Here is a 25,437-nt window from a genome sequence, read left to right on the forward strand (position 1 = left end):
ATTATGTTTTTCTTATGTTCTCCAGCAAGGCCAAAGAAAACATCTAATGTTAAAGGCATTTGCAAGACATAATAAACTGATGAAAGAGTGTGAGAATGGAAGAGGTACATTTTTTTAATATTGCAGAAGCAAAGAGATACATTCTACAATCTCAAAATAGCAAAATAATCTTTCATGTAATAGAAGAGAGGAATTTTTAAATTTACCTGTTGAGAGTAATACTATTGTTTAGTTTTAATTATATTTAAAGGTTTTTTTTCCAACCCAACCTCCTCCTTTATAAGTATGGACATGGGTAAACCTTGATCTAGGCCTAAGTAGTTGTGAATCCTGGCATTAATATCTGTTTTCTTCATAAGCTGTGATTTGTTTTCTTACCTCTCCAGCTCTTCTTATAACAGTGCTGAGTAGAATCATAGCTCTAATGTACACAATAAGCCCCCAACTGGCATAACTTTTCCTCCAGCACAATTCTCAAATCCTTTCCACTGTTCTCAGAAGTTCAACAGGCTGAATGGAATAAACTCTGTCCAAGTCATTAGACATTTTGTCACAATTAATTTATATTTCTCAAAACAGGTTTTGATCGTCATCTCTTAGGGCTCCAAATCCTGGCCAGAGAGCATAGCCTTCCAGTGCCAGAACTCTTCTTAGATCCTGCTTTCACCAGAAGGTATTGAAAAATACTAAATTTAGATTTATCTTTAGAATTAAATCATTCTATACCAACTGAATGTAAGATTTTACAGATAGTCAACCTGTAAAATTAGCAACACAATTGGAGCAAATAACTATCATTAAATGAAGCACTTGCTAAACAGTGGCTGTGCTTATGATCTTACTTCAGCTTTCCTGTGCTTTATAGACAAAGTTGTAAAAGGTGGGATTGGTATAAAGGTATTTTTTCATCATCATGTGAACAGTTGCTAAATGATATAATCACTGAACAGGGACAACTCATATTGGAGTTGAAAAGACAAATAATTATTTAGTGATGGGACAAATGTTCATTGGTCCAGCAGCTTCCAGTGATTAAGAAGTTGCACTTCTTTTAAATTATTATTGTGGAATAAGTAATTCACTTTTTTCCATTAGCAAGAGTGTGCCAAAATCTTTATAATATCAGTTTGAGCATTGAACCCCATTCATTTATTTCAGTGAAATTCCTTAATCTTAGCAGGGAAAGCAATTATATTTGTTCACCCTGGTCCTGAGTTGAATCTACAGGTCTTATTTTTTTTTTACATGCCTTCTTTTCTTTTAATTTGCAGTGGGGGAGGTGGAAATTTTGTTCTTTCAACTAGCCTGGTAGGGTACACAAGAATTGCAGGAGCTGTTGTTCCAATGGTAAAGCACGGTTATGGCTTATTCTACAGAATTCGAGATGACAGGTAAGAATTTCATTAATATTATTCCAAGTAAAAAATTGAAACCTGTTTTCTTTAAGTTATGTGTCAGTGCGGGAGAGATCACTACTATATTATTTCAGTAATGAAAACTTGACTTCACAGTTGGCCTTGTAGGCACTCTTAACTTTCTTCTGTGTAGTTTTAAATATGATTATTTTCTCTCCTGAAATATCTTATCAATTCTGTCAATTATGTGATCTACTCTATCTATGCCTTCACATAACTAATTTAAACTGGTAATTTTCTGTTGTATGAATGTAGCAGGGTGAACAGATCACTGTTTCATTAGGATATTGTGAATTCAGACAGTAGGGTTAACTCCATAAACCATCATTCATATAAATGGACCCATATTTTAGTTTAAAAATTCAGTTTCCTAACTAGGTTTATATATTCCATAGTGCTAATTTCTTGTCTTTTTATTTATTTTTGATGCTTATATTAGGAATAACATGCTAAGTAATATTTTAGGAGTATAATATAACCAAATTTTCTGTGAAATACTGGTGATAAGGAAAAATACTTCACCTTATGACATTTTAAGTCTTTTTTCTCCAATTTGAAGGTAGTTATTTTTTTCATGTTGTTGAAGTTCAACATGAAACACATCTTGAGGAGATTCTTCATTCCCATTTTATAGTATAAATCCATACGCCCATGATTAGCATTTATAATAATTGCATCTTGTAACATTGTAATTATTTAGGTGCCCAGGACTTTGTGTACCCAACTGAAATTCTGTGCTGATTTTTTTTAAAAAAATGGCATTTATCTAAACCGTTGTGTTTTATCTTTCCTCTGGTAGGATTGTTGTTGCCTGCAGTGCCTGGAAGTCCTGTCCAGACACAGATGCCGAAAATTTATCTAAGGAATTGTTCCAGTCTTTTCAAGACATAATACAAATGATGTCCACAGCCCAGATGTAGAAAAAGTATTGGAGCTCCAATGCCTTTTTTTTTTTACAGTACTATATCTATTGAAAATTTGAATATGAAAGTCTAATTTAAAAGGAATGATTGAAGTGGACATGGTATTTGACAGTTATCTATAACTGCATAAATTATGCAAAATTCTACTGCAATAACAATGCAATTTTCTTTGAATAATCTGCAGCTGCAATGCAAAATATGATTAGAACTATGCAATGATAAACTACTAAAATGCATGATTTATTGAATTTTTCTATAGAAAAAAGTTAATTATGTAATCTTCCTAGTAATAAAGAATGCAAAATCATATTCAAATGAATTCAGTGTTTTCAGAAGTACACTGGGAGAAACTTGCTTTTGTTTACTACAATTGAAAGTTGTATTTTGAACAACCATTGCATCAATCATGTTTTCTTTGTACATAAAATTCATATCATTGCTTTTTCTTGCCTTCAAAAGTAATCAAGGAAAAAGTATTAGAATACTTATGAATTTTTTTCAGGCAACCTGGGCTGTTTTTGTTTCTCATGTAATGGGATTGCTTAAATACAGACTTCCCTATATACTGGAAGAATTGATAATGAAAGATACTGTATTTTCTTGCCATTTCAAATGTAGAACTCAGTATGATTCTCAGGACAACGTGCATTCTTTGTATCATAAATGAGAAACTATATGAATAATGCAATTTATTCTTGAAATAAAGCCATTCCAAAGAGCAAAAAACGTGAATATTATTGATCTATGCTTACTTACATTATTCCATTATGATGGGAGGGCAGGTGTATTCTTTATTATTCTACCACGCAAGATAGTTAACAAGCATTCAAAAGTTTTTGAAAGAATAAACACTGAATAGTAGTATCAGTTGATTTCAAACGGAAGATAAGTGTAATATTACCTAAATTAACGTAACTGACAAGTTTGGCAATCCTTAATGTTACATATTAGCCTGCATACTGGATTCCAGGGTGCTGAACTTTTCAGCTAATGTGGACCTCCCTTTTCTTCTTTCCTTGTGAAGGGATGAATTGTGATAGGATAGGATAGCCTTTATTGTCACTGTACATCATGTATACATTGAAATTGGTTAAATGGTTATATAACCATATGGTGGTAATATACGGTAATATTGGTTATAGTGATTTGGTATAAACTGTTAAAAGGAAGCCAGGATATATTCCTTAGCACATGTCCATTTTAGTCGTAAGTCTATTTATTTTTGCACTTTGCACATCCGTTATTACTATTTTGAAGAGCCACCAGTGCATAATGCAGTAAAAGGTTTTTTTAATTATTATATTTGGATTGTTGCAGTACCAGTTAGTAAGAAAGGTGAATGGCCCAGCTGGTTGTCATGACTCAGGGAGGACCAGAGCCTCATTCTGAACTCAGCACCTTTACCATTACACCATGCTGAAAGGCAAAGTTTGTATGTTTGCAGTTATATTGGATTTTCATTTCTAAAGACAAAAATTATTCTTCACTTATAAAGTTAGATAAACATTCATAGGATTAAGGTAGATATTTTAAAAAAATAATAATAACCCAGGATTGTTTTTGGAGAGCTCATGGTATCACTTGGCCTTGTCTTCACAGGGGAAAAAAATGGAGGAAGAATTGCTATGCATTTTAATTCCAGAAGAGAGGATAGGAATCTTAACAAAAATCATTTATGATTCTGCCATATGGCAGAAGGAAAATCAAGTCAATAGAATATAGATAGATAGATATTTTCTTGGATTTACAGTATTTATTTATTTATTGCATCTGTTTTTGAGATGACGAAAAGGTGTTCAGATATTTGTGTAATTCTGTAAGACAACATCTAGCAGATTCTATGGAAGACAATCATCTATGCCAGTGTTTTTCAACCACTGTGCCGCGGCACACTAGTGTGCCGTGACATAGTGTAAAGTGCCGTGGGAAAATTACTTTATATATAGTCAATATAGGCACAGAGTTAAATTTTTTTAACATTTTCTAATGGTGGTGTGCCTCGTGATTTTTTTCATGAAAAAAGTGTGCCTTTGCACAAAAAGGTTGAAAAACACTGATCTATGCACAGGAGCGTGTTGAAATAACTTTAGAAGATGTAGGTGGTAAGTGTAGATAAATCCTAGTCTTTGCAGTCTACTAGATGGTTGCTTAATTTATAATCTTAAATTCACTAATCAAGTGCTTGATAATCTGTTGATGACCCAGATTGTGTTATCCTGTAAATTTCTCACTTTGTAGGCATAAACTTAAAAGGTATAATATGTATACTAGTACACATAGAAAGTATAACATAGTACATTATAGTATAATATGGAAACATTTTAGAAAAGGCAAATTGTTTATCAATCTCTGGTAGATTAAAGACCATGGAGCAAAGTGCATGAGCCAGAAATGTTCTAATTTTAACCATTACACAATAGTGATAGGTAATGAGAAACAGCTATGAGAACTCTCTCCTTGCAATAGGTTGTGTCTGGCTGGATCCTAATGTAGTCCAATACACAGGATTTATTTTCACATCCAATTTCTAACCCTTACTAAATTTCTTACTAAATTTTGTAGAAATTTTAAATCATCAGACTTTGTACTCATGCCACTTGTACCTAATCACGTTTAAGAAGGTATGACAAAAGACAGATATGGGGACAGTTAATGGCACTTTTCTTTCATTGGCCATGATCATTATTATTGGGTTTAACTACAAATAGCTGTTAACCAGCAGAAACTGGTATAATTATATAAAATGCAGAAACCAATTTGAGGCCTAGATTCACTGTGGCAGTGTGAGTTCAGTGTGATAATGCACCATTTTATCTCTAATATGGAGCATGTTGTTAAGGCAGCCATTGACTTAAAACAATTTATTTAGTGCCTTGTTCAAAGTTACAACGGCCCTGAAAAGTGACTAATGATTATTTTTCACATGACTATTGCAGCATCCCCATGGTCACATGATCAAAGTTCAGGTGCTTAGCATCTGACTCATATTTATGACAGTTGCGGTGTCTTGGGGTCATGTGATCTCAAGAAAGAGTCGATGGGGAGCTGGATTCACTTAACTGTGTTACTAACTTAACTGAATGGATTCACTTAACCACTGTGAAAAGAAAGGTTGCAAAATCAGACAAAACTCACTTTAACAGCTTAATAATTGATATACCAACAGAAATTTTGGCTCAATTGTGGTCTTAAGTCAAGGATTACCTGTACTTTTCTATAATTTATAATGGCCAAATTGGCTATTTAGAAACATGAGGAAAAAAACGACCCAATTCTGACACCAAGGAGCAATGGGGAAACACCTCAACACTACAATGGCTATCCTCTAGAAGTGGAATTATGAAGTCTATGAAATGGCACAGCTAGAATTCATTAAGCTTATCATTAGCAGACGTAACAATATTTCTTGCAAAATAAACTGAGACCAAGATTTCTTATACTGAATATAAGAACCTCATAAATGCAAAATCGTGCTTCATCCAATTATTTTATTTTGTTAATGAATTAATCTGTCATTGTCACCATGTTTAACTTGTAATTTAGTATCCCACTCTCATTTATCAAATACTGCTTTTACCAGCAATAATCACTGTGTGTGTGTATTATAATGCTATTCTGTCAGAATGACGTTCCACACACTGTCTGATAGAGCAGTGATCACAAAGGGTTATGTGCTATTATAAATGTTTGAGACTTTAAAGTACCACAAGACTGTCATTGGAATGAGGAGTCTAAAATACTGGTGAAAACAGGAGATGTATTAAGATACAAAATGTACTGTAAACAAGTACAAACATGTCACAATAATTAAAATGAAATTGTTACAGATTAAGTTTTAGGCCCAAATATTAACATTAATAATATAGTTTTGAAAGTACCAATAACTACTTGAAGGTGAAGTGTTTAAGGAAATTCTACAGTCCATATTTCTGGATCATTTCATTTGTTTTAGAAATGTAGGCTTTCATAGCATCATCTTTTGATGTACCTGGAATAGAAAATTAGCAGTTACTACAATGTCTTACTTTTTATCAGGGGAAAAAAACCTATCCTAGTATTATTTACAGTGAAACTAACCTTTCTTCAGATTCCAAGCCTCCCATTTGGCTCTGCCTTTCAAATCCAACATCCCAGGGCACTCTGTTGAAGGAGAAAATATAATCATTAAACTCGTATTCTTGAAAAGGGCTCTTATACTCAATTTTTCCTAGATATGTTTACTAAGTACCAGTGTTGACGTCTCCTACAGTGGCCTGTTTGTAGAGTCCATACAATTCCTTTAATTCATCATCAGTGGGCTTAGATTTTAGTTTTGTAACATTTGTTGCAGCAGCCTCAAAGTCAGTCTGAAGAGAAAATAAAACAAGACAATCATTAAAAGAAATATACTATTGCTTCATGTATCAATGTGATGTGTTTATTTCTACAATTTTTATTGAATGCTTCATTTCTGGTGTATGGTAAATGTATGGTAAAATATTCCTGTTTTTCTAATGCCATGCTAGCTCATACCCCTACACCATTTTTTTCTTTTTTTGCCAGTGTAAGAATTTTCTCCAGTGTTTGAGCTAGAGGCCATGCATACAAAACAGGTTTGTACGTGGGGAGAATTGCTGTTCCAGATAAAGAAACTTTCATTACTGAACAGCAACTGGCAAGGAGCAAACTCTAAGTTTGGGATCACAAGCCAACATCATTTATTAGTTGAGTTTATAATCCAAGTTCTTTTTGCTTTGATTTCATCAAGATTGAGAGCCAGTTTGGTTAAGGCACCAGGCTAGAACCCAGATGAGAGAGCAAGAGACAGTCAATTCAAACTCCTGCCTTAATCATGAAAGGCAGCTGGGTGACTTGGGCCAGTCATTCTCTCTCAGCCCAACTCACCCTATAGGGTTGTGGGGAAGAATAGGATGAAGATGTGTTGGATATATTACTGCCTTGAGTTATTTGTAAAAATAATAAAGGCAGGATACATGTAAATAAATAAAACTTAAGAAAATACTTTTAAATAATATTTAGGATCCTGCTAAAAATAACCTGGTTCTATTTCATACAACACAAATTTTAAATGATATTGCATATCAGAACTCCATTATGCAAAAGAGCTTTGCATGTCATCCTTCTCCATGTATTCCACTGTTCCTTAAAACATATTACAATCACAGATACACTTCTATGAAAACAGAAGTGTGTACTTTTATCCAATTCTGTAAAGCTTCACTCAGTTCTTTATGCTAATTTGCTTTTCTCTATCCTGTATTATATATATAAAAATGTATTTTCCCAACATACTTAGCATTAATTCAAATATTCCATACTATTGTTTATTACTTGACAAAACCAAGTAAATTAAAAAGCGACCAACTGCAATAATTTTTGCTGGTTAAATTAAATCAACCCTTTCTCAAGCTGGGTCCTCACCCAAAATTTCTACTAGATTCTTAAGGAGCAGGCCCAGGAAGACAATATGAGAAGGTCCCAAGACAATTTATGTTTGACATAAGCCAAAAAATGACTTTTCTCTAAATATGTGATTCTCTCCTACACAGAGAAAATTCATTAAATCCCTAACAAGTATTCTTTAAAAAATGAACAATATTGATGACAGACCTGCAAAGAAAGCAAAAAAATAGCACAATTGTCAGAAAAAAATGAACACAAAAAACTCTTGTATAATTGATTCTGCATCAAGTAATTCATGCAATTAAAATGTAGAAATATGATACATTCATGTGCATATACAAGAATGAAAGCTACATGCAATTAGCAAAGTCACTTTCCAGATTAAATATATGCTGTCTCAGCAATGTATTCCTCTTTTAGCTTGAGAACAATTTTATGATTTTTAGCTGATTAATTTTACTCTACTCAAACCAAAATCATTAGTATGATACAATGATCTCATATGCTGTACAGCTGGCACATTTTCAGTATTATGTCCAGCAGAATTTTATATCTACTTGGTCAGAACTGAATCCTACAATATTCTGGATTTTTTTGATACATTCTACAAGTTAGTTCACCCTTGGTTCAAAAATTGTTGTCCTATGATGTACTGTTTTGCCCAGTTAAACATTATGAGAACATAATGTAGTACCTACATATAAAAAATTCATTTATCCCAAAATACAGTTTTTTTCTTTTTTCATTGCCACCAGGGTTCACTAATTTCTTGCAGTCCTAATTTCTTATTATTATTCAAATTTCAAAAATGTACCTGTTCAACATCTTTTATATTCAATCAACATAATCTTGGTTCATTTTTTCAGCTACCTGGGCTGAAAAATCTGTAGGTTTCCGGGTACAATAGTTTTAATAGGAATGCAATGCATAATGTTTTTGTGCATTAAAGGAAATAAAATACAAGTAATTTTAATTATATAATAAAAGACACTGGGTCGGATTCATATTTGAGTGCAATTGTAGTGATCTTTTCTTAGGCTAAAAAGAAAGTGAGGCTCCATGATTTAATCCCTCATCCAGCTGCTGTCACAACTGGGCTGCTCTACATCCTCTGCTAAAGCACATGCGCCATACACACAAACATCCACACACACCAAAGACCGTCCTGACAATTCCAGTACTGGCTGAGATGGATTGAAGTAAAATGTAAATTGAGTTGCCCGGTAGGTCGCTAACTGTAGTACTAATGTGAACCTGCCTTGATGATCAAAAATTATGTACGAGACATCAAGCAAAAATTTTTCCAGATGAATAGGCAAGCAGAAGTAAAATCCAGATTCTAATCTAGTGTACCATGATAAAGAAATCTATTATGATAATTTACAGAAATAATACATTTAAAAATAGAACTCTCTGATGGAGTAAGATGCTATTAATAGTAATTATTCATTTGCATAATTTATATCCATTATTTATAACTTCCATTTGTTTTGTCCCAGAGATGCAAAAAGCAAGAAAATCAACTAATCAGTTGTGGAGATCAAATGCTAGGAAATCATATTACAGAAATACTGCCTCCAAAAAGTCATAAAAAGCTGCTCTGGATAAGTGATTCACAATCAAAGGTTCTGTGCATCAGAACTAAAGGCTGGCTGAAACATGCTACCTCCAACAACAGCTTCTGAGGTTATCTTATAAAGTTCCCAGCCCCAACCAGCTGAACTGGTATTCATGATATTTCCATTTTCCAGGGAGGTGCTTTTTTCTGTGGGAACCTCACTCTGCAATCCTCAGCCATTCAACCTTACATTCTCTACTAAGTGGCAGTAGTACTTTGAAGGGGATAAAGATAAAGACTGGAGTTGCAGAATCAGTAAATGTTGCAAGGACCTGCTTAAAATCAGATGTCAAATTTAAATTGCTTTGACATGATTACATGTTTACAGGTATTAGAATGAAATTATAATAAAACTTCCATTGGCTAAGGGCATATTATCTTTAATCCATCCTTATCCTTGGGGTTCCCAGTCAACAAAACCTTTGTACATTTCACAACAACAGTGATGAAATCTCATAGTCCAACAATTTGTGGAAGATCTTAAAAGGTTATGCAAACATGTTCTATTGCTTTTGGAGGGGGGAGGCTTCAAGTCTTTGTTGATCCTGGTGCTGGCCTGGACATGTCCTTGCAGATTTTGGGGGGCAAGATTTGGGGAGTGGTTTGTCATTGCCTTCTTTCTAGAGCTGAGAAAAAATGACTGGCTGAAGGTCATCCAACTGGCTTTGTGCCTAATGCAGGACAAGAACATTGGTTTCTTGCTCAATGTCTTTAACCACGCCACCAAACTACCTCTTCCATTGCCACAGTATTTAATAATCACTGGATGAAGGAGTTACAACAGCAGCCTTCCCACCATAAATAGAATCCTGGATTGAGTTTCACTCTTGGGGAATCGGGTATTACCCTGCAGTTTATTTGATAACAATTACAAAAATGGTTTAATACTACCTTCTTCAGGGATTTTTCTTTTAAAAAAACTTTCCAGTCCACCTTATATTACTTTTATGTGGTCGCCCATCTAGAATGCTTAGCTACAAATGTTGCCCCCTCTGAAGAACATTGCTCTGTGTCTAATTTTATTCCCCATACTACTTTAGTACTCTACCAGGGAAAGTCCATTTGCAAAGTAAGAGCAAGTATCATATGCAGTCAGATCAAAAACAAGACCTGGTGGAAAGAAGTGCAATTGGGAACCACCTGATTTTCTAGAAGCAAGTGAAATACTGTTTATCTACAACTTTGCCAGGTTCAATTAAGGGAAAAATCCATGCCAGCAATGCAGAAGCTTGCCCTAAGAAACCAGCACAAGATAGGGGGTTTGAAAATGGAGCCACAGCAGTTAAGATGCTATATGGGAAAGTGACAATGCTGGTTGGCTATTTAGCTAAGAAAAAAATGAATACAATCTGCATACAAATACACATGATGTGAAGCAGAGGAATGGAACTTTTATCTCTTTAGACAATACACAATACTAGATGTTGGGTGAATCAGGAAACAATACTGTTTCACAGAGCATTTAATTAAACAATGCAACTTACGTTCACAAGAGGCAATGATGGCCATCACCCTGAATAATTGGGGGAAAATTACATCAACATAAAGAGAGCACAGTTATTAGTAGCTATCAATCCCAAAAGAGATGTGCGGCCCTTGCAATAAGAAACACACTGCCTCTCTTGTAAGGAGTAGGAATAGAAGAGTGTTATTGTCCAATTTCCAATTTCCCCACTAGCAGCTGCCTGTTGGATTTCATACTTAGCATGGAGTTTTCTTATATTCCTTTATACCTGAACCTATAATTGAATTGCAATGATTTTAGGATCACTCACATTCCTAATTTCATTTAAAACTAAAGCTTAATCCAGCTGGAAGGCAAAACCTTGCTTTTTATAGCAAATTCAAACTCTTCACAGCAACCATGCTTAGAAAACACGTTTTACTATCAAACATCTGTCTTTGTCCACGCGAGACTCATTACAGCACACATATTATTATAGCACAGCCTCCTGGAGAGCATCAACCAGATTCTCTGCAGTCAAGCTGGCTGAAGAAATTATAAAGTCACAACCTTTCCAAGGACCGTATCTATCCTGTGCACAGAAAAAGTATGAAGTCCCATTTCTGTGCTCAAGCACAGTAGGAGACGGAAAGGAAAAAAGGGGTGGGGAATGAAAGAGCAAGCAGAGCCCTTTCCTTCTCAACCAAGAAAGAAAAGAAACTTCTGCACCCAGAAACAAAGCCCTGCATTGTTTCCGCTCCAGTAATGGGTTCACAGTCTAATTAAACACACGAAGAGTTCAGCAGTCTTGGCCGAGTGCCAAGAGACTTTCCCCCAATACAGAATTGGAGTATCAACTTTTCTCAAAGTAGACATCTAACTTTTATCCACACGAATCTCTTCTACGGCTAATTAGAATCCCCGCTTCACTAACTCAACTAAATTAACTTGGTTCGCACATCCACACGGGAACTAGTAACTGTCCACTTTGTATCACAGGTCAGGTTAAAAAAACGGTTTTGGCCAAGGTCCCGAGCCAAGGTGGCAACGCAGATAAAAGGAAAAGTGGAATTTTACAGGGCGAATCGAAGCTAAACCGATTTCCAGCAGGTCAACAATTCTCTCCCCCCACCCTCGCTCATGATCTAGTTTTTCGTGTGCAATTAAGCCCAGAAGTCACAAATGTAAAACCAGTTCTTCTCCTTCTTTCTCCTCATCCCCTTTTTGCATTTCATTACCTGGAGTGTCATGTTGCTCCGTGCACCGAACACCTGCGCTCTTGCCAACGGGTAGCAGATCTGGCACTAGGCGCGCGATTTCCCCGCAGGTTTTTTTTTTTTTTTAATGAGCCCGGGCTGGCCACAGCTTTGTGACTAGAGCTGGGCTTTGTGACGTCACTACTCCAAGGGCTGTCCTACTCAGTGCGCCAAAGCAAACTAGAGCTGATGAGGTGAGCTCCGTCTGCCTCAAAGCAGGGAAATGCAAAGCAAGCCCTCGGGAGGAGCAGTTGCAAAGGCGGAGCAGCAGCGGAACCTCGCCTTCGGTCAGAGGTATTGTTTTGCAACCGCAAGCTTTCTTTCCAAGCCAGAGAAAGAGGGTCAGATTTCAGCGCATTGGGATTGCTGCAAGATAGAGACACAACCTCCTTGCAGTGCGCAGAGTCGCGGGAGCCGCGGTTGGCTCTTTTGGGCTGCCCTCCGTCGTGGAGGATAGCCGTCGTCAGCACAATAAGATTTGATTGTCACAGCAGACAGCTTCATATATTCCGTGGCACCGAAAGGACGGACATATAGTAAAATGCTTGGGACTAAATCTGTCAAGGGAAGAGAAAGGTCGCGTTCACAGGACCCTTTCCAGTCCAGTGCCTACTAAATTGTGTCAATTCAGCTGGTGTGGTTAGTTGAGAGTTGCTTTACTTTATTTATTGGTATCCCGCCTTCATTATTTTTTTAAATAATTTACGAAAGCGAACATGTCCAGCACATCTTTTTCCTCCTATTCTTCCCACGACATCCCTCTTAAGTGAGTTAGGCTGAGAGAGAAAGCTCCCTTTCGCAACTTTCTCCACAAATGCCGAAATCAGAAAAGTATGTAAGGGGAGCCTTGGAACCAGGGAGTAATACTTGAGGGAAGGGAGTGTCCAGCAACTGTCAGTTTTTGTTGCTTGACAGCTAGAAAAATTGCGCCTAGAAACAAAAAGAATGCTTTCCCCTGAATTTTTTCTAACCTAGAATTAAAATGAAGTAGAATAGATTAGACTATAGTGGGGAATTTCAGTCCTCCCCTTTTCCAGTTTTTCTTTTTCATGTTACTAACCTGAAAACAATATTAATTTGAAAAGAAAACAACTTCAGAATAGTTGAAATATAACCATTCTTTTTCAAAAGACTGAGAAAAATTCATTAACATAAGGCAACATTCATTTTAAAAGTAAATTATTTTCAGAAATTGTATTTCAGGTAAAATGCATTAATCAATATTGTATTGATCAACCTCTGCTGGACTATTTTTTATTGGTTTGGGAGATTTTGCTGCTGGCCATTTTCTGAACAATTATTTTATACTCAGAATTAATAAGCCGAGAGCCGAGGTGGCGCAGTGGTTAAATGCAGCACTGCAGGCTACTGCTAGATCAGCAGTTCAGCGGTTCAAATCTCACCGGCTCAGGGTTGACTCAGCCTTCCATCCTTCCGAGGTGGGTAAAATGAGGACCCGGATTGTTGGGGGCAATATGCTGACTCTCTGTAAACCGCTTAGAGAGGGCTGAAAGCCCTATGAAGCGGTATATAAGTCTACTGCTATTGCTATATTGCTAATAAGGACATCCCTTGTTTTTAAGCAGCCTTGCCTACAGTTTACTATTGATTATATAAACTAGATGAATTAGAATGAAGCACTTCAATTTCTGGTATCTCCTATTGATTTCAATTGTAGAAAGTCAACTCTAAAAACATATTTGTGGGCATGGGGCATGGTTCTTATAAAATTCTTATAAAATTTAAATAATTATTGTACAATAAAATAGTATACTAACAATCATTTGCTTATTTCTTTTGCTCAGCAAATTTTAAGAGACTGCTTATTGCATCCTAATCCAGTTCTCTATTTAATAAGACCACATGTGCATATCTAATCTCATCCCCAATACTCTTAAGGGATTTTCCACACTGCTGTTTAAATTGCTTGTCTCCTGCGCATAAACTAGAAATGAAGCTGGATTAAGAGTGACTTTCATTGGATTCAACTCATTTTTTCTTTTGGCCATGATAATGAGCTGATGTTCATTACAACCTTTGATTAGTAGATTCCTCCGTTTACTGCAGTTTGACAAAAAAAACCAGGTCACTTGGGTTAAAAATGACATAAATCTTCTCAATGTCACCTGGTGAAAAGAAAAATTAAAATAAAATGCAGCTTTTAGTGATGAGAAGAGCGGTCATTCTCCAGACTAGGAGTAATTGATCCTACTGGAATGAAGTTGCCTATATTAAAACAGCAGGACGCAAAACTACACTGCTTAAACCAGTGCAAGTCAGAAAACACTAAAGGTTCTCTCATTTAGAATCTGCCTTGTTTACAGCAACTATTCACATTTATGATAGTGATAAGAAAATAATGTGCAACCAATTGATTATAGGAAGAGCTATATACCGGAGAGGAAGCCACAGGATGAAAAAAACAGATTAGATCCAGGTTGGTAAAGCAGTGTGATAAGACTAAATACTCTCCTGATATTTATTCAGCCTATATGAGATTATATAGTGAAAGGTTGGATTGGAAGAAGATGGGTGTAGATTTAAAACTGGAAAAAGCAAAAATACATTGTGCTTATGACACAATACAAATTATCTCAAGCTCTAGTAATGAAAATCAAGGACTAATAAAACAAATGGGATTATTAAACAAAAAGACCAAACTAAAGGTAGTGGATAGTCACCGATTCTAGAACTCATAATGAAGATATTAAAGGGGTGGTTACTGTACTTCTGCCTTTTAGGGTTGATATCAATGTTAAAGGGACCAGCAATCAGGAAATAGACTGCAGACGTAACACATGACCCTGTAGCAATAAAATACTTGGAAATGATATTCAGATGTTGGAATATGTTTGTTCTTAGAATCATTCAAGCAGCAGTTTTCTCTGTGATATGTGAATGTGTAGTATGTGAATGTGTAGTATGTGAATGTTGAACTTTGAAGAACTAAGATATTGATGCTTTTGCAGTCTATCTAGAGATTTTCATCCAAGATACAATTGGGCAGGTCCAAATTGTATTTTAGAGTCATTTTGAAAAAATACAACTCATTATAATGCTAAGAAAGGTGGAAGGAAAGAGAAAAGGGATTGATTAGTAGCAAAGTGGATGGACTTGCTTGTAGTATTGATGGGTCCACTATTGAGATACCGGAAGAGCTAGGTTGGGAACAAATCATCCTGGAAAAGATCAGTCACTAAGAGGCAACATTAAATTGATGACACACATAAGGAACAAAAAAGAACGAGCTAAAGCCAAGCTAACCAACCAATGGGTAATGCAATTTAGAAGCCCTTGGCAAATTCTGCTATTTATTTCTTTCCTTATTGGGGAAAAGTGCTTGGAATTCCAATTTCTTGGTCAGCAAAATTTATCAAATATTCTATTATAGAAATCTGAAAAGGATTGATGCTTAAAGATCTAAATCATTTTTCGACCAAAAATATTTTGAATTCATTCGTTCATTCATTTCATTTATTATATTTATATGCCGCCCTTTTCCCCTGAAGGGGACTCAGGGCGGCGGACAAATCAAACCTGGGAAGGGGGGGGGGGTACAGACAAAAAATAAAAAAACAAACATGACAATACATAATTTAAAAACGCACAACAGAAGAAAGCAGAATTTCCACTCAACCCAATCTTTTGCTAGTCATAGATGCAAAAATAAAATACTACCAACTTCTAGCCTAAATCACAATTTCACCGCTCTTAAGAGGAATAACAGATTAAAACATTCATTTCCATTTCAAAATGTTGACTAGATTTGTGAATTGTTATTGAAAATCAATGTGGGACATGTTTTTGTGTGTGAGATCTGGAATTATATTAAATTAATCTGGAATTTTAAAAATCTCTTTATTTATTCAATTTGTTTAATCACTCATCTCATCAAAGCAACTCTAGACAGTTCACAAACAAATAAAAATAATCCAATAAAACAAAGGAAAAATCAATGAACAAAAATATAAAAACTATTCATACTTTAAAAAAATAAATCATGATCAACAGTAGAATTCATCCTCCAAAAGCTCAAGATACCAGTAGTAAGAACTCCCACCATTGCCAGACCCCCAGGCATGGTGGTAGAGCCATGTCTTCACGGTCTTCCCAAAGGTTAGCAGGGCCAATCCAAGGTCTGGGGGATGATGTCCCACAGAGCGAGTATTATAGCAGAAAAGACTCTCTTCCTGGTCCCGCCAGATGATACACTGGTAAACTGGACCAGTTTGGGTTCTTAATGGCAGTTTAATCTTAAATGCATCACTAGTCTTGCTTGATGAATGTCACTATTTGGACTGGCAAAGGTGCTGTCGCTCTGGATAAAAGGAAGTGTTAAAATCTAATCCAGTGGTTCCCAACCTTTTTTTGGCCATGCATGCCCCACCTACGCATCTCTAAAATCCTGACCCCCCCACACATGTAATTCTTACTTTACTCAAAAAGTGAACTCTACTCATGTGGAGGAAGCCTAAAAGGCCATTAACTTAGTTTAAATAAGATTCAAAATGCCCCCATTAAAAATCGAATTGCCCCGATTTTTATTTAAAAGATCCCTTTCCAGGAACTCTGATTTTCTATCGTCGTTGAAGTTCAGGCAATTCTGCGGGTTATGGCCATAGGGTGGCGCTCAAGAGAGGCGTGAACGCAGAAAGGTAGGGGCTGTTCACAGCAATCTGGCGTTGATCATTGGCGCGCCCTTCCTTTCCGCCCAGAGTCCGCCCAGACGCGAAGGGCCGCTGGCGAGGCGAACGTGAGTCTAAACTTGACGCGCAACTAGCCGCTTCCGCTTCCTGCTCTGCTTTCCCCACGGCGTGGGAAAGATGCCTTCGCTTCTCAGCGTGGCTTCTGCGTGAGCGCCGCTGCGCTTCCATCGGTGGAGGTAGAAATCGATCGCGCCGCTGGAATTTGGAGGGGAAGCGGGTGGCGTGCGGGTGGGTTCGAGACATGTGAAGCTGCTGGCTAGCCTGGTGAGTGAAGGCGCAAGTGTACGTATTACCTGCTTCATTGGTAGCGAACCCATAATTCCCTTTAAATTGGATGGAAGAGCTTCATGCAATAAGCTCCCCTTTAAGAAAGTGGGGGGGGGGGATTTCACCGGGCGGTTAGCTTTTCCTTCTCTATTAAGTTACGTCTACTATTGCAGCTTTAAGGAGCGTTTCTTTCATTTAATTTGTAAGTTTCGAAAGTTGCGTTTCTGTGCAAAACCTGAAGTTGCCGAGTCTATTTGCTTTATTGTGCTGGGGTTCAACGTCATTGTCTTATTGCCTGTCAGCGGTTTGCAACGTTTAGCAGAGAAAGGTGTCCGAATGTTCTGAAAATAGAATAGGACCTTTATTGGAGGCTGGTCGTGGTGGTGAAATTTGGGAATGGTAAAACCATCAAATAAGTTGTTTCCATATTTTTGCCGAGAAAGTCCAGGTAGTCTCCAAAAGTTGGATTTCAATGCTCTTTATCGCAAAAAGCTAAAAATTAGCTATTTTGCATGACATACAAGATAAGAAATTTGATAGATTTTCTAATTGGTATCAGCTCCCGGAACCACATAGATAAACCTTCTCCAGGATGATCAGTTTTCAACTTGCTTCTTTAGGTTGCAGATGGTTAAAAGCAGCCTCTGCCTGTACCAGTCCATTTCTGTTCTGCTAGCCTCTGAACAACTGATTGGCATGCTGGGCTTGTGGTTCAGCTCTGCTGACAACTGGCTGAGCAGTTTCTACAAAATTTAAAATTGATTTTCATGAGACAGCTCCAACACATCTCTGCCTTTACATCTTCCAGGTCACCCTTCATTTCTCTAACTCACTTCATGTTCCTTCCACCTTTCCCAACCTAGTATGTTTTTCAAGGAAGGATAACAACCTAGCCAAGCCTATTTTAGCTTAGTGTGTTGTATAAATCTAGGCTGTAATATTGTGAGAATCTAAACCATCAGGTTATGGATGCATGTATTATGTGAAAAAGGAGGGATGGGTGTTCAGGAATACTTCATAGCTGGTTTTTTTCCTATTTATTTATCATTCTTTTATGTGTATTCAGTGTGTGTGGTTGGAACACATACATACTTTGGTTGCTGGCAAGTAATAGCATGAATTGTCTTGCAACAGGGGAAGGATATGACAATATTTGTCAGACAAGTTGGCACTTCTTAAACCCTATTGGCTTATACAAGCCTAGTAGATCAACATTTCCATTTCTCCCATATTGTAAGCACAAAAAAGTTTGGGAATCTATTGGTTCAAAGCTTTCTTGATGCTCCAGCTCTTCCAGTCCTGCTGGGATTTTCTTTTGATTGATTGATCAAGTTTGTATCATTTTAGTTAGACATCCAGCATGATCTATTTCCAGCCTGGTCCTGCAGATCTTTCCAACAGTGTTCCCATTGCCGGTATAACGAAAGACATCCATTTTGCTTTTGTCTCGCCTCATCTTTTTCCTTCCATCTTTCAGACTTTTCAGGAGAGATACGTTTTTGCATAATGCATTCAGAATATGGTAATGTTAGTTATTTGTACCCCAAGTGAAAATATTACATTGATTGATTAAACGCTTGATTTTTTTTTTATTGTAGGCCAATCATTAACAGTACTGTAGCTACTTGGGATAACTTTTTTTCCCCAATACCATGGAGGAGAAATATTTTTCAGCTGTAAAATTACAGCTTCAGATCCTTTCAACAGCATAGAATGAAGTTAATATAAGAAAAGCAAATGGGACATTTTATTATTTTTAATTAATGCTACATGTTAAGCAAAATACTTAAAACCTTTTTTCTTCTGTTCATTTCAGATTGAGTTCCAAAGTGTAAGAACACCGAAATGTCTGTTCTGCGTGGGAAAGGGTCAGCCCGTAAATCCAAACAAATTGTGAAAACATCTTTGAACAACCCGTATATTCCACAATGGTGTACACTGACAGGAGAGGATATGCATTTTGTGTTGCAGGCCTTGGAAGAAGTCATTAAGCAGACTGGCTTTAAAAAGATAGAAGATCGGAAGAGAATGAAACCCACTTCCAGAAAAAGGCAAAAGGAAGAAGGTTGCAATCTTCCAAGCAAAGTTAATGAGGACAAAGGGGCTGATGACCCAAAAGCACATGGGTGGTCTGATGTGCAAATCAGGAACCAACTTGCTATTGGAATCAATGAAGTAACTAGAGCTTTAGAAAAAAATGAATTGGGTCTTGTACTGGTATGCAAATCTGCTAAACCTGCCTTGCTAACATCCCATCTGATTCCACTTAGCGCAAGTCGAGCTATCCCAGCTGGGCAAGTTCCACGTCTCAGCGAAACATTAGCCCCAATGCTTGGATTAACCTCTGTGCTGGCCTTGGGGTTTAAAAGAACTGCTGATGTGTTTGCAAAGGTCCTTGAAGTAATTACTCCACGAATTCCTAGTTTAGATCTGCCATGGATGCAGCATGGAATTGAACCATTTTTAATAAATGATACTGATGTCGTGACTCCTTCAGCTACTGAATTCACTGAGTCTACCCCAGTAGGGAGCTCACTCAGTCACAAGTGGAAACTGGCAGATGACAGCCCGCTCACTTCCCCTACCATAACTCTTCAGACGCTTAAAGTTAAAAATATAGTTCCCAATCCAAAAAAATCCCGCAAGCTTCCCAAAACTAAAAAACGTATTTCAAAGTAACATTGATTTCTACAGTTTGCATTTACGTTTGCCCACCCAAAACTATGAAATATAATAATGTCATATCACTGAAAACACGTTTTCCAAATTAGTTTTGAATTGGAACTGAAACTAGACATCTGAAGTTGTTTTAAAAGGTATATCAATCTAGAAGGGGCTGCTTAATATATATATATATAATTTTCTTTTTATTTTTTCTTCAGTTTTTCTTTTATACTTTTCTTCTGCCTTCCCTCAACTAATTTCCAGCCAGTGAATTTCTTCTGCTGCTAGAAGAAGCAAGGGGAATGTGTTCATGTATGCCGACAGAAAAATTAGTTCATTGTATAAATAGCCTTTGTACTAGGTGATTTTTATTAGGAATTATTAATTCAAAAAATGTAACTTATTTATCCTGGCTATAACCTTTTTGAAATGTGGCTTCTGCAAGTAGATACAGCATATAAATATGTATGTATTCTACAAGTGTGTACATGTATATGTAAAATTTGTTTCTACTGATGTTGGTAATCTTAAATAGGCAAGATGGAAAAGCTGGCCATTGTACTTGATGCTGGGGTAAAAATCATACTCCGTTCATGGCGCCTTCTACAGTTAATTTCCGAATCTGGTGCTTTCCAGATATTTTGGGTTACAACTTCCATCTTCCCCAGTCTGTAGGGGTTATATCATTTTAAACAGAATACCTTGGTTTTTGAAGTAACAAATGTTTTAGATTAAACATAATTATTCAAAACAAAATAGTATGAAAGTGATACATTTATTGAAACATTCATTGGTGCCAATAAAATTCAAGAACTGTTAAGAGGCTGTAACTGAAAACAGCTGCACATTTGAGAGAACATCCTTTTTCTATTTAATATTTTTTCTTAAACAGTTGTGATTCTCATCGAGTAGGACATGCAGAACTGAGCACAGATGCATTTTGCTTTTGATAATACAAATTACTTTCTTTAGCATATCAGATCAGTTCCCTGCACTAAGATAGAGAGGCATTTGAGACTTCAGGCTTTTGGATTAATAGCTTGTGAGGTGCATTGGTCCAGAAAAGCAGATTTCTAAGAGGAGGACACAGTATTATCATATTCAGATAAATGTTATTAAATCCAAGCACTAAAATTGGTCCTGGTTGTATAATTAAAATAATTGTTTAGAATACACTTCATTAAATTGCTATAGAATGGGTTGTAGAAACGGGAAAATTGGGGGAAGAAACAGAATAGGAAGTATAGAACTGTGTCCGTTAACAAGGTGTAAGTTACTTTTAAGCACAGATTTTGCAACTAATGCAAAATCCGGGATTAGAGCTATTGGGACTTTCTGGCAACATTTAAAATTATAATTCCTGGTTTGTATGCAACATCAGCTTTTGGGAAAACGTGTACAAGAGTCCCTTTCCCCATTAGCTAACAATAGGAAAAGACTAAAAGCTTGAGATTTAGCAACCGAATTAGTAGTTTTTGATTTAGGAGCAACGAAAACACATGATCTCATGGTCACTCTAAGCTAGGCTATTGGAATCTCTTTGAAAATTTCCACATTTGGAAATATACAAATATGTTTCAGTATTTGGTTAAACTTGTTATACTATCTACCAAGGCTACTAACAAATTAGGATCAAATCTTGATAATACTTTTTCTCCAGCAACTTTGTACTTGATGAATCCACTTTGAAAAGATGTTCAGATCATTGCTAAACATCTACAATTCCCCCACCCACCTCTCAAAAATGTGATGGGATCAAGATACTATTTTGAAATGTGGAAAAACAATTATTCAAGAAATATAAAAATTTAGATAGCCAGTTCCCACGGCATGTGGGGGTTGAAATATCACAAGCAGCCAAAACCAAACAAATGACGTTATGGCTTGGCACTGTGTTCAAATGAGGCTACTGTTTTTATTGATGGGAAGATGCTAGAAGTTAGTCCGATGCATTGGGAAAATGCCAGTTGGAGCAGGGCAAATAACTAAGCTTAAAATAAACAAAGGAAACAAACCTGCCTCCAAAATTGGCCAAAAGAATATTTTGTTGTCTACAAACTAACTATAGTTCCCCAACAAGCATGGCTTACTGTGATGTGTGAAAAGAGTTTGACAAATCTATATATAAACAGTTGTTGAAAATGAGATTGCATATGCAGTGGCTTACCATTTTCTAAACTGAACTCTATTAATCCAAAGGGAAACAGATATCTTGACCTGGTTCATGCATTTTGCTAAACTATCATTTGTTAAAGAAATTATGGTAGGTTGTATTCGCATGACGCACTAAGCCAAACAAAACCATATTAAGATTTACCATAAGATATGAACCAAGACATTTTGGCACATATTTCTGCCAACAAAAATCATTTGCAAGAACATATACAAATGTATACTATGAAACCACATCTTCCCCCAAAACCAGAATTATATTGCTACTACTAGCAACAAATTTACTTATTTACACAAACATATTTTTCAGTTTAAAATGTTTTCTTAAAAAAACGAGTAGACAAAAGGAATATGTGCAATTCTGCAAAAGCCTTAAAACACATTCATCTTAACACATCTTAATAACAGTACTAATATATTCTAAGTTTCATGTACAGGCTGCTGTTACTGTACCATCAAAAACTGTAAAAATTTCTTTTTCGGAGCTGTAAGATGAAAAGAATACCATATCTCAGGGAGGATATCAACATGTGCATTCAGCAGTGCTGTACTATAATCAAGTCACTGGTCTGTTGAAGATCAAATTACAAATTTATATTTTTACTGATTTGGCAGCATCATTTATGGAGCAACACTTACTACTCCAACCAGCATATGTCTGTTCCGTTCCACATTACAAAAGATTTCCCAAATCTGCATGTTTTCCTACCAGTCATATTCCCAAAGCTCTTGACGATGATGACATCCATGTCATGAAAATAAGCAGAAATACTTAAAATTGGCTCCTTCATTTCGTTACATTGATAAACATACACTACCACTTAATAAATAGAAATGCAGCAGTTCAGTCACATTACAGTAAAGTATTTGTACTCTATTCCACCACTGCAACTTCATTGTTGTACAAAAAGTCTTTTTTATTTTTATGCAGGGAAACAGAAAAGTACCCTTTGCATCAAGATGCGAGCTAAGCATTTAAAATTAAACAAATGTGCTTTATTTCTTTTTCATTGACAAACAGTAAAAGGTTTATAAGCATTTTTGTTCCTATTCAGAGTTGAAGGGCTAGTTGAGCTCAGAAACCTTCACTTCTTGTAGCCCTCCCTCCCCCAGGGTTTGACTGATTGATTTAAGTTCATCAGGCATTGTGCTTTGGCGCCTCTTGAACTGTACGGATCCAAGAGTATCCAAGAGCCCAGATGATGACTTCCAAGAATTATAAATATAAGTGTCCTTTCACCTTATTGTAATACAAGACCAACCTAGAAAAATGATAACAAGGATGTTACTGCAGATAAAACCAAAGTCCTTTATGCTTATAGTGTAGCACTTGGGCGCACTATAAGGATTCTCACAAAGAAGTATTGCCACAGGGAGAAGAATCCTGTCAGCCAAATGGTGGCTATTATGAGAAATTATAAAATACTCCACCACATTTTCTGTCTGCCTTCCAATTCTCACTTCCAACTCCAGGTGGGGAATTTTGGGGGAGATATGTGCAGTGCATCTATGCCTAATGGGGGTGGGGAAACAGGACAACTTGTTGCAGCCAACTTCTGTGGCCAACTTGCTACTCACAACCCGCTGCAAGACAATTCAATGCTGTATTGATTGGTTCATTCAGTTACTTTTATTCTTAAAGACCACTTTTTCGTCAAAATTATTGTACTCTTATATTTCTGGATCGATTTATTTTTATCAGCCGTGGTTCCATTAAAATTAATTTACTTTCGTATTTGCTGAATTGGCAAGTTGTTCCATTCCATGCCTAGGAGGCCAGAAGCATTTTTGAAAATGAAGGTCGTGTTTTGCAGGGTGCTAATTTTCCAATGATGCAAAGTCTATCAAGATAAGACTTTACTAATACCCGTGTTTCCCCAAAAATAAGACAGGGTCTTATTTTCTTTTGATCCCTAAAATAAGCACTTGGCCTTATTTTTGGATAGGTCTTATTATTTTTGAGGTGCAGGAGGCGGTGAGCATGGTTACCTCATGGCTGCTGCTGTGTTGCAATATTTTGTAGCATGGGCATATTTTATTGCATGCACTCAAAAGCCCAACTGGGCTTATTATCTGGGGAGGTCTTATTTTCAGGGAAACAGGGTACATTATTATCCACAGGTACTGTGTGGGAAACCCCAAATATAGAAGGAAGGAAGGCAGGAACACGCAAACACTGCTATTGGAGGAGCTACTCAGTATATTTCATATCATTACATAAATGAAGATATAGAGAATCTGGACATTACTGTATGTCAGCCTTTTTGACTACTATATCTTCTGGAAGTATTGATTACTATTGTTATCTCCAGAAGCATAGGAAGGAAATCAAATATCTGGTGTAAATAGGTTACCTTTTCAGAATCCATGCCAGGGCATCTCCAGTTATACAAATAATACTGCAGATTTCCATCACCAATACCAAATTTCAGTTTTTCCAGGAATGTTTTGTTTTCCATCAAGTCCAGTGCATTAAACACATCGAATCCTTTCTGGCAACATAAATATGTTACACATTGATTTTCTAATTGGGTTTACATAAGGGTTGGTAAAAGATTTTATTTAGAAAGGAAACTCTGCAATCTATCAAGCATTCTGTATGACATGACATGTATTTCTACAATTAATTACACTACAAATTGCTTTGAACACACCATAGCTGCATCCTTACTCCTACAATTTTAGTTACAATAAGATACTACCTTAATATGGATAAAAAGATAAACTGGAAGGGACATTATACCCAATTTTACTTTGAACTGTATGCATATGGAACACAAGATTTTGAATAGTCTAGTGGGTGGGTATTTTTTACCACAAATTACAGTGTTAAAATACAGAATTGTAGATTAACTCTGTCCATAGCCAGAGGTTCAATCCTGACCAGCTCAAGGTTGACTCAGCCATTCTTCCATCCTTCCAAGGTCGATAAAATGATGAATCAGATTGTTGGGGGCAATATCCTAACTTTTGTAAACCATTTATGTAAAGCAGTATATGTAAATCTAGGGGCTATCAGAGCTGTGATGGCACAGCGGTTAGAGTGCAGTAGTTTAGTTTAGTTTATTGAACACTTATAGGCCGCCCTTTTCCCTGAGGGGACTCAGGGCGGCTTACAATAATGAGGGAAGGGAGTGCAAGACAAGACATAAAAGTAAACGTGAGTAAAAAAAATTAACCATAAAAGCACAACATTCACTCAGCATTCGGGCGGGGAGAGAGTAAAGTCCTATCCCCAGGCCTGACGGGATAGCCAGATCTTGAGGGCCGTGCGGAAGGCCTGGACGGTGGTGAGGGTACGGATCTCCACGGGGAGATTGTTCCATAGCGTCGGAGCTGCAACTGAGAAGGCTCTCCTCCGCGTAGTCGCCAGTCGGCACTGACTGGCGGATGGAATTCGGAGGAGGCCTACCCTGTGCGATCTGATGGGACGCAGGGAGGTAATTGGCAGAAGGCGGTCTCCCAAATAGCCAGATCCACTACCATGGAGCGCTTTATAGGTGGTAAGTAGGACCTTGAAGTGCACCCGACGATCAACAGGTAGCCAGCGCAGCTCACGGAGGATCGGT

The 25,437-nt window shown here is 36.8% G+C and overlaps 4 protein-coding genes across 8 annotated transcripts in view; 2 read left to right on the forward strand and 2 right to left on the reverse strand.

The window, feature by feature from the left end:
* CROT (carnitine O-octanoyltransferase) overlaps positions 1–3,868 on the forward strand; it is a 28,496-nt gene extending 24,628 nt beyond the window's left edge. The window contains exons 14-17 of one of the 2 annotated variants that reach the window (XM_032234654.1): positions 26–104; positions 580–673; positions 1,272–1,391; positions 2,215–3,868. In XM_032234654.1, coding sequence (XP_032090545.1) covers positions 26–104; positions 580–673; positions 1,272–1,391; positions 2,215–2,335 — 414 coding nt within the window. In that variant the 3' untranslated portion in view covers positions 2,336–3,868. Of the gene's footprint in view, positions 1–25; positions 105–579; positions 674–1,271; positions 1,392–2,214 lie in introns of those variants that run through there. The other variant, XR_004256784.1, reaches the window with a different exon arrangement.
* A 1,938-nt stretch (positions 3,869–5,806) lies between these two features.
* On the reverse strand, positions 5,807–12,199 carry ACBD7 (acyl-CoA binding domain containing 7). Its single transcript, XM_032235489.1, has 4 exons — positions 12,042–12,199; positions 6,567–6,684; positions 6,416–6,478; positions 5,807–6,326 (listed from the first exon to the last, which is right to left on the reverse strand). Exons 1-4 carry the CDS (start codon positions 12,051–12,053, stop codon positions 6,253–6,255), a joined length of 267 nt encoding a protein of 88 aa, XP_032091380.1. The 5' UTR covers positions 12,054–12,199; the 3' UTR covers positions 5,807–6,252.
* Positions 12,200–12,223: 24 nt separating this feature from the next.
* Positions 12,224–21,444, forward strand: RPP38 (ribonuclease P/MRP subunit p38). Of its 4 annotated transcripts, none has more exons than XM_032235487.1 (2): positions 12,224–12,353; positions 18,849–21,444. In XM_032235487.1, exon 2 carries the CDS (start codon positions 18,878–18,880, stop codon positions 19,709–19,711), a length of 834 nt encoding a protein of 277 aa, XP_032091378.1. In that variant the 5' UTR covers positions 12,224–12,353; positions 18,849–18,877; the 3' UTR covers positions 19,712–21,444. The 4 variants fall into 4 exon arrangements, with proteins under 4 accessions (XP_032091378.1, XP_032091377.1, XP_032091376.1 ...); XM_032235486.1 differs by lacking the exon at positions 12,224–12,353 and adding an exon at positions 16,840–17,047; XM_032235485.1 differs by lacking the exon at positions 12,224–12,353 and adding an exon at positions 16,840–17,029.
* Positions 20,669–25,437, reverse strand: part of NMT2 (N-myristoyltransferase 2) — a 38,889-nt gene continuing 34,120 nt past the window's right edge. The window contains exons 11-12 of the mRNA XM_032235483.1: positions 24,223–24,360; positions 20,669–23,130 (exon numbers count right to left, since the gene is read on the reverse strand). Coding sequence (XP_032091374.1) covers positions 23,110–23,130; positions 24,223–24,360 — 159 coding nt within the window. The 3' untranslated portion in view covers positions 20,669–23,109. The remainder of the gene's footprint in view (positions 23,131–24,222; positions 24,361–25,437) is intronic.

Source organism: Thamnophis elegans, chromosome Z, assembly GCF_009769535.1.
Source record: "Thamnophis elegans isolate rThaEle1 chromosome Z, rThaEle1.pri, whole genome shotgun sequence".
Taxonomy (NCBI): Eukaryota; Metazoa; Chordata; class Lepidosauria; order Squamata; family Colubridae; genus Thamnophis; species Thamnophis elegans.

Bases quoted from the DNA above. Each gene is read 5' to 3' on its own strand.
- ACBD7 (XM_032235489.1), bottom strand. The intron at 6,479-6,566 runs GTACTTAGTAAA...CTCCTTCAACAG, and splicing joins TGTAGGAGACGTCAACACTG to AGTGCCCTGGGATGTTGGAT. The intron at 6,327-6,415 runs GTTAGTTTCACT...TTTCTATTCCAG, and splicing joins GGCTTGGAATCTGAAGAAAG to GTACATCAAAAGATGATGCT.
- RPP38 (XM_032235487.1), top strand. From the start codon at position 18,878: ATGTCTGTTCTGCGTGGGAAAGGGTCAGCCCGTAAATCCAAACAAATT.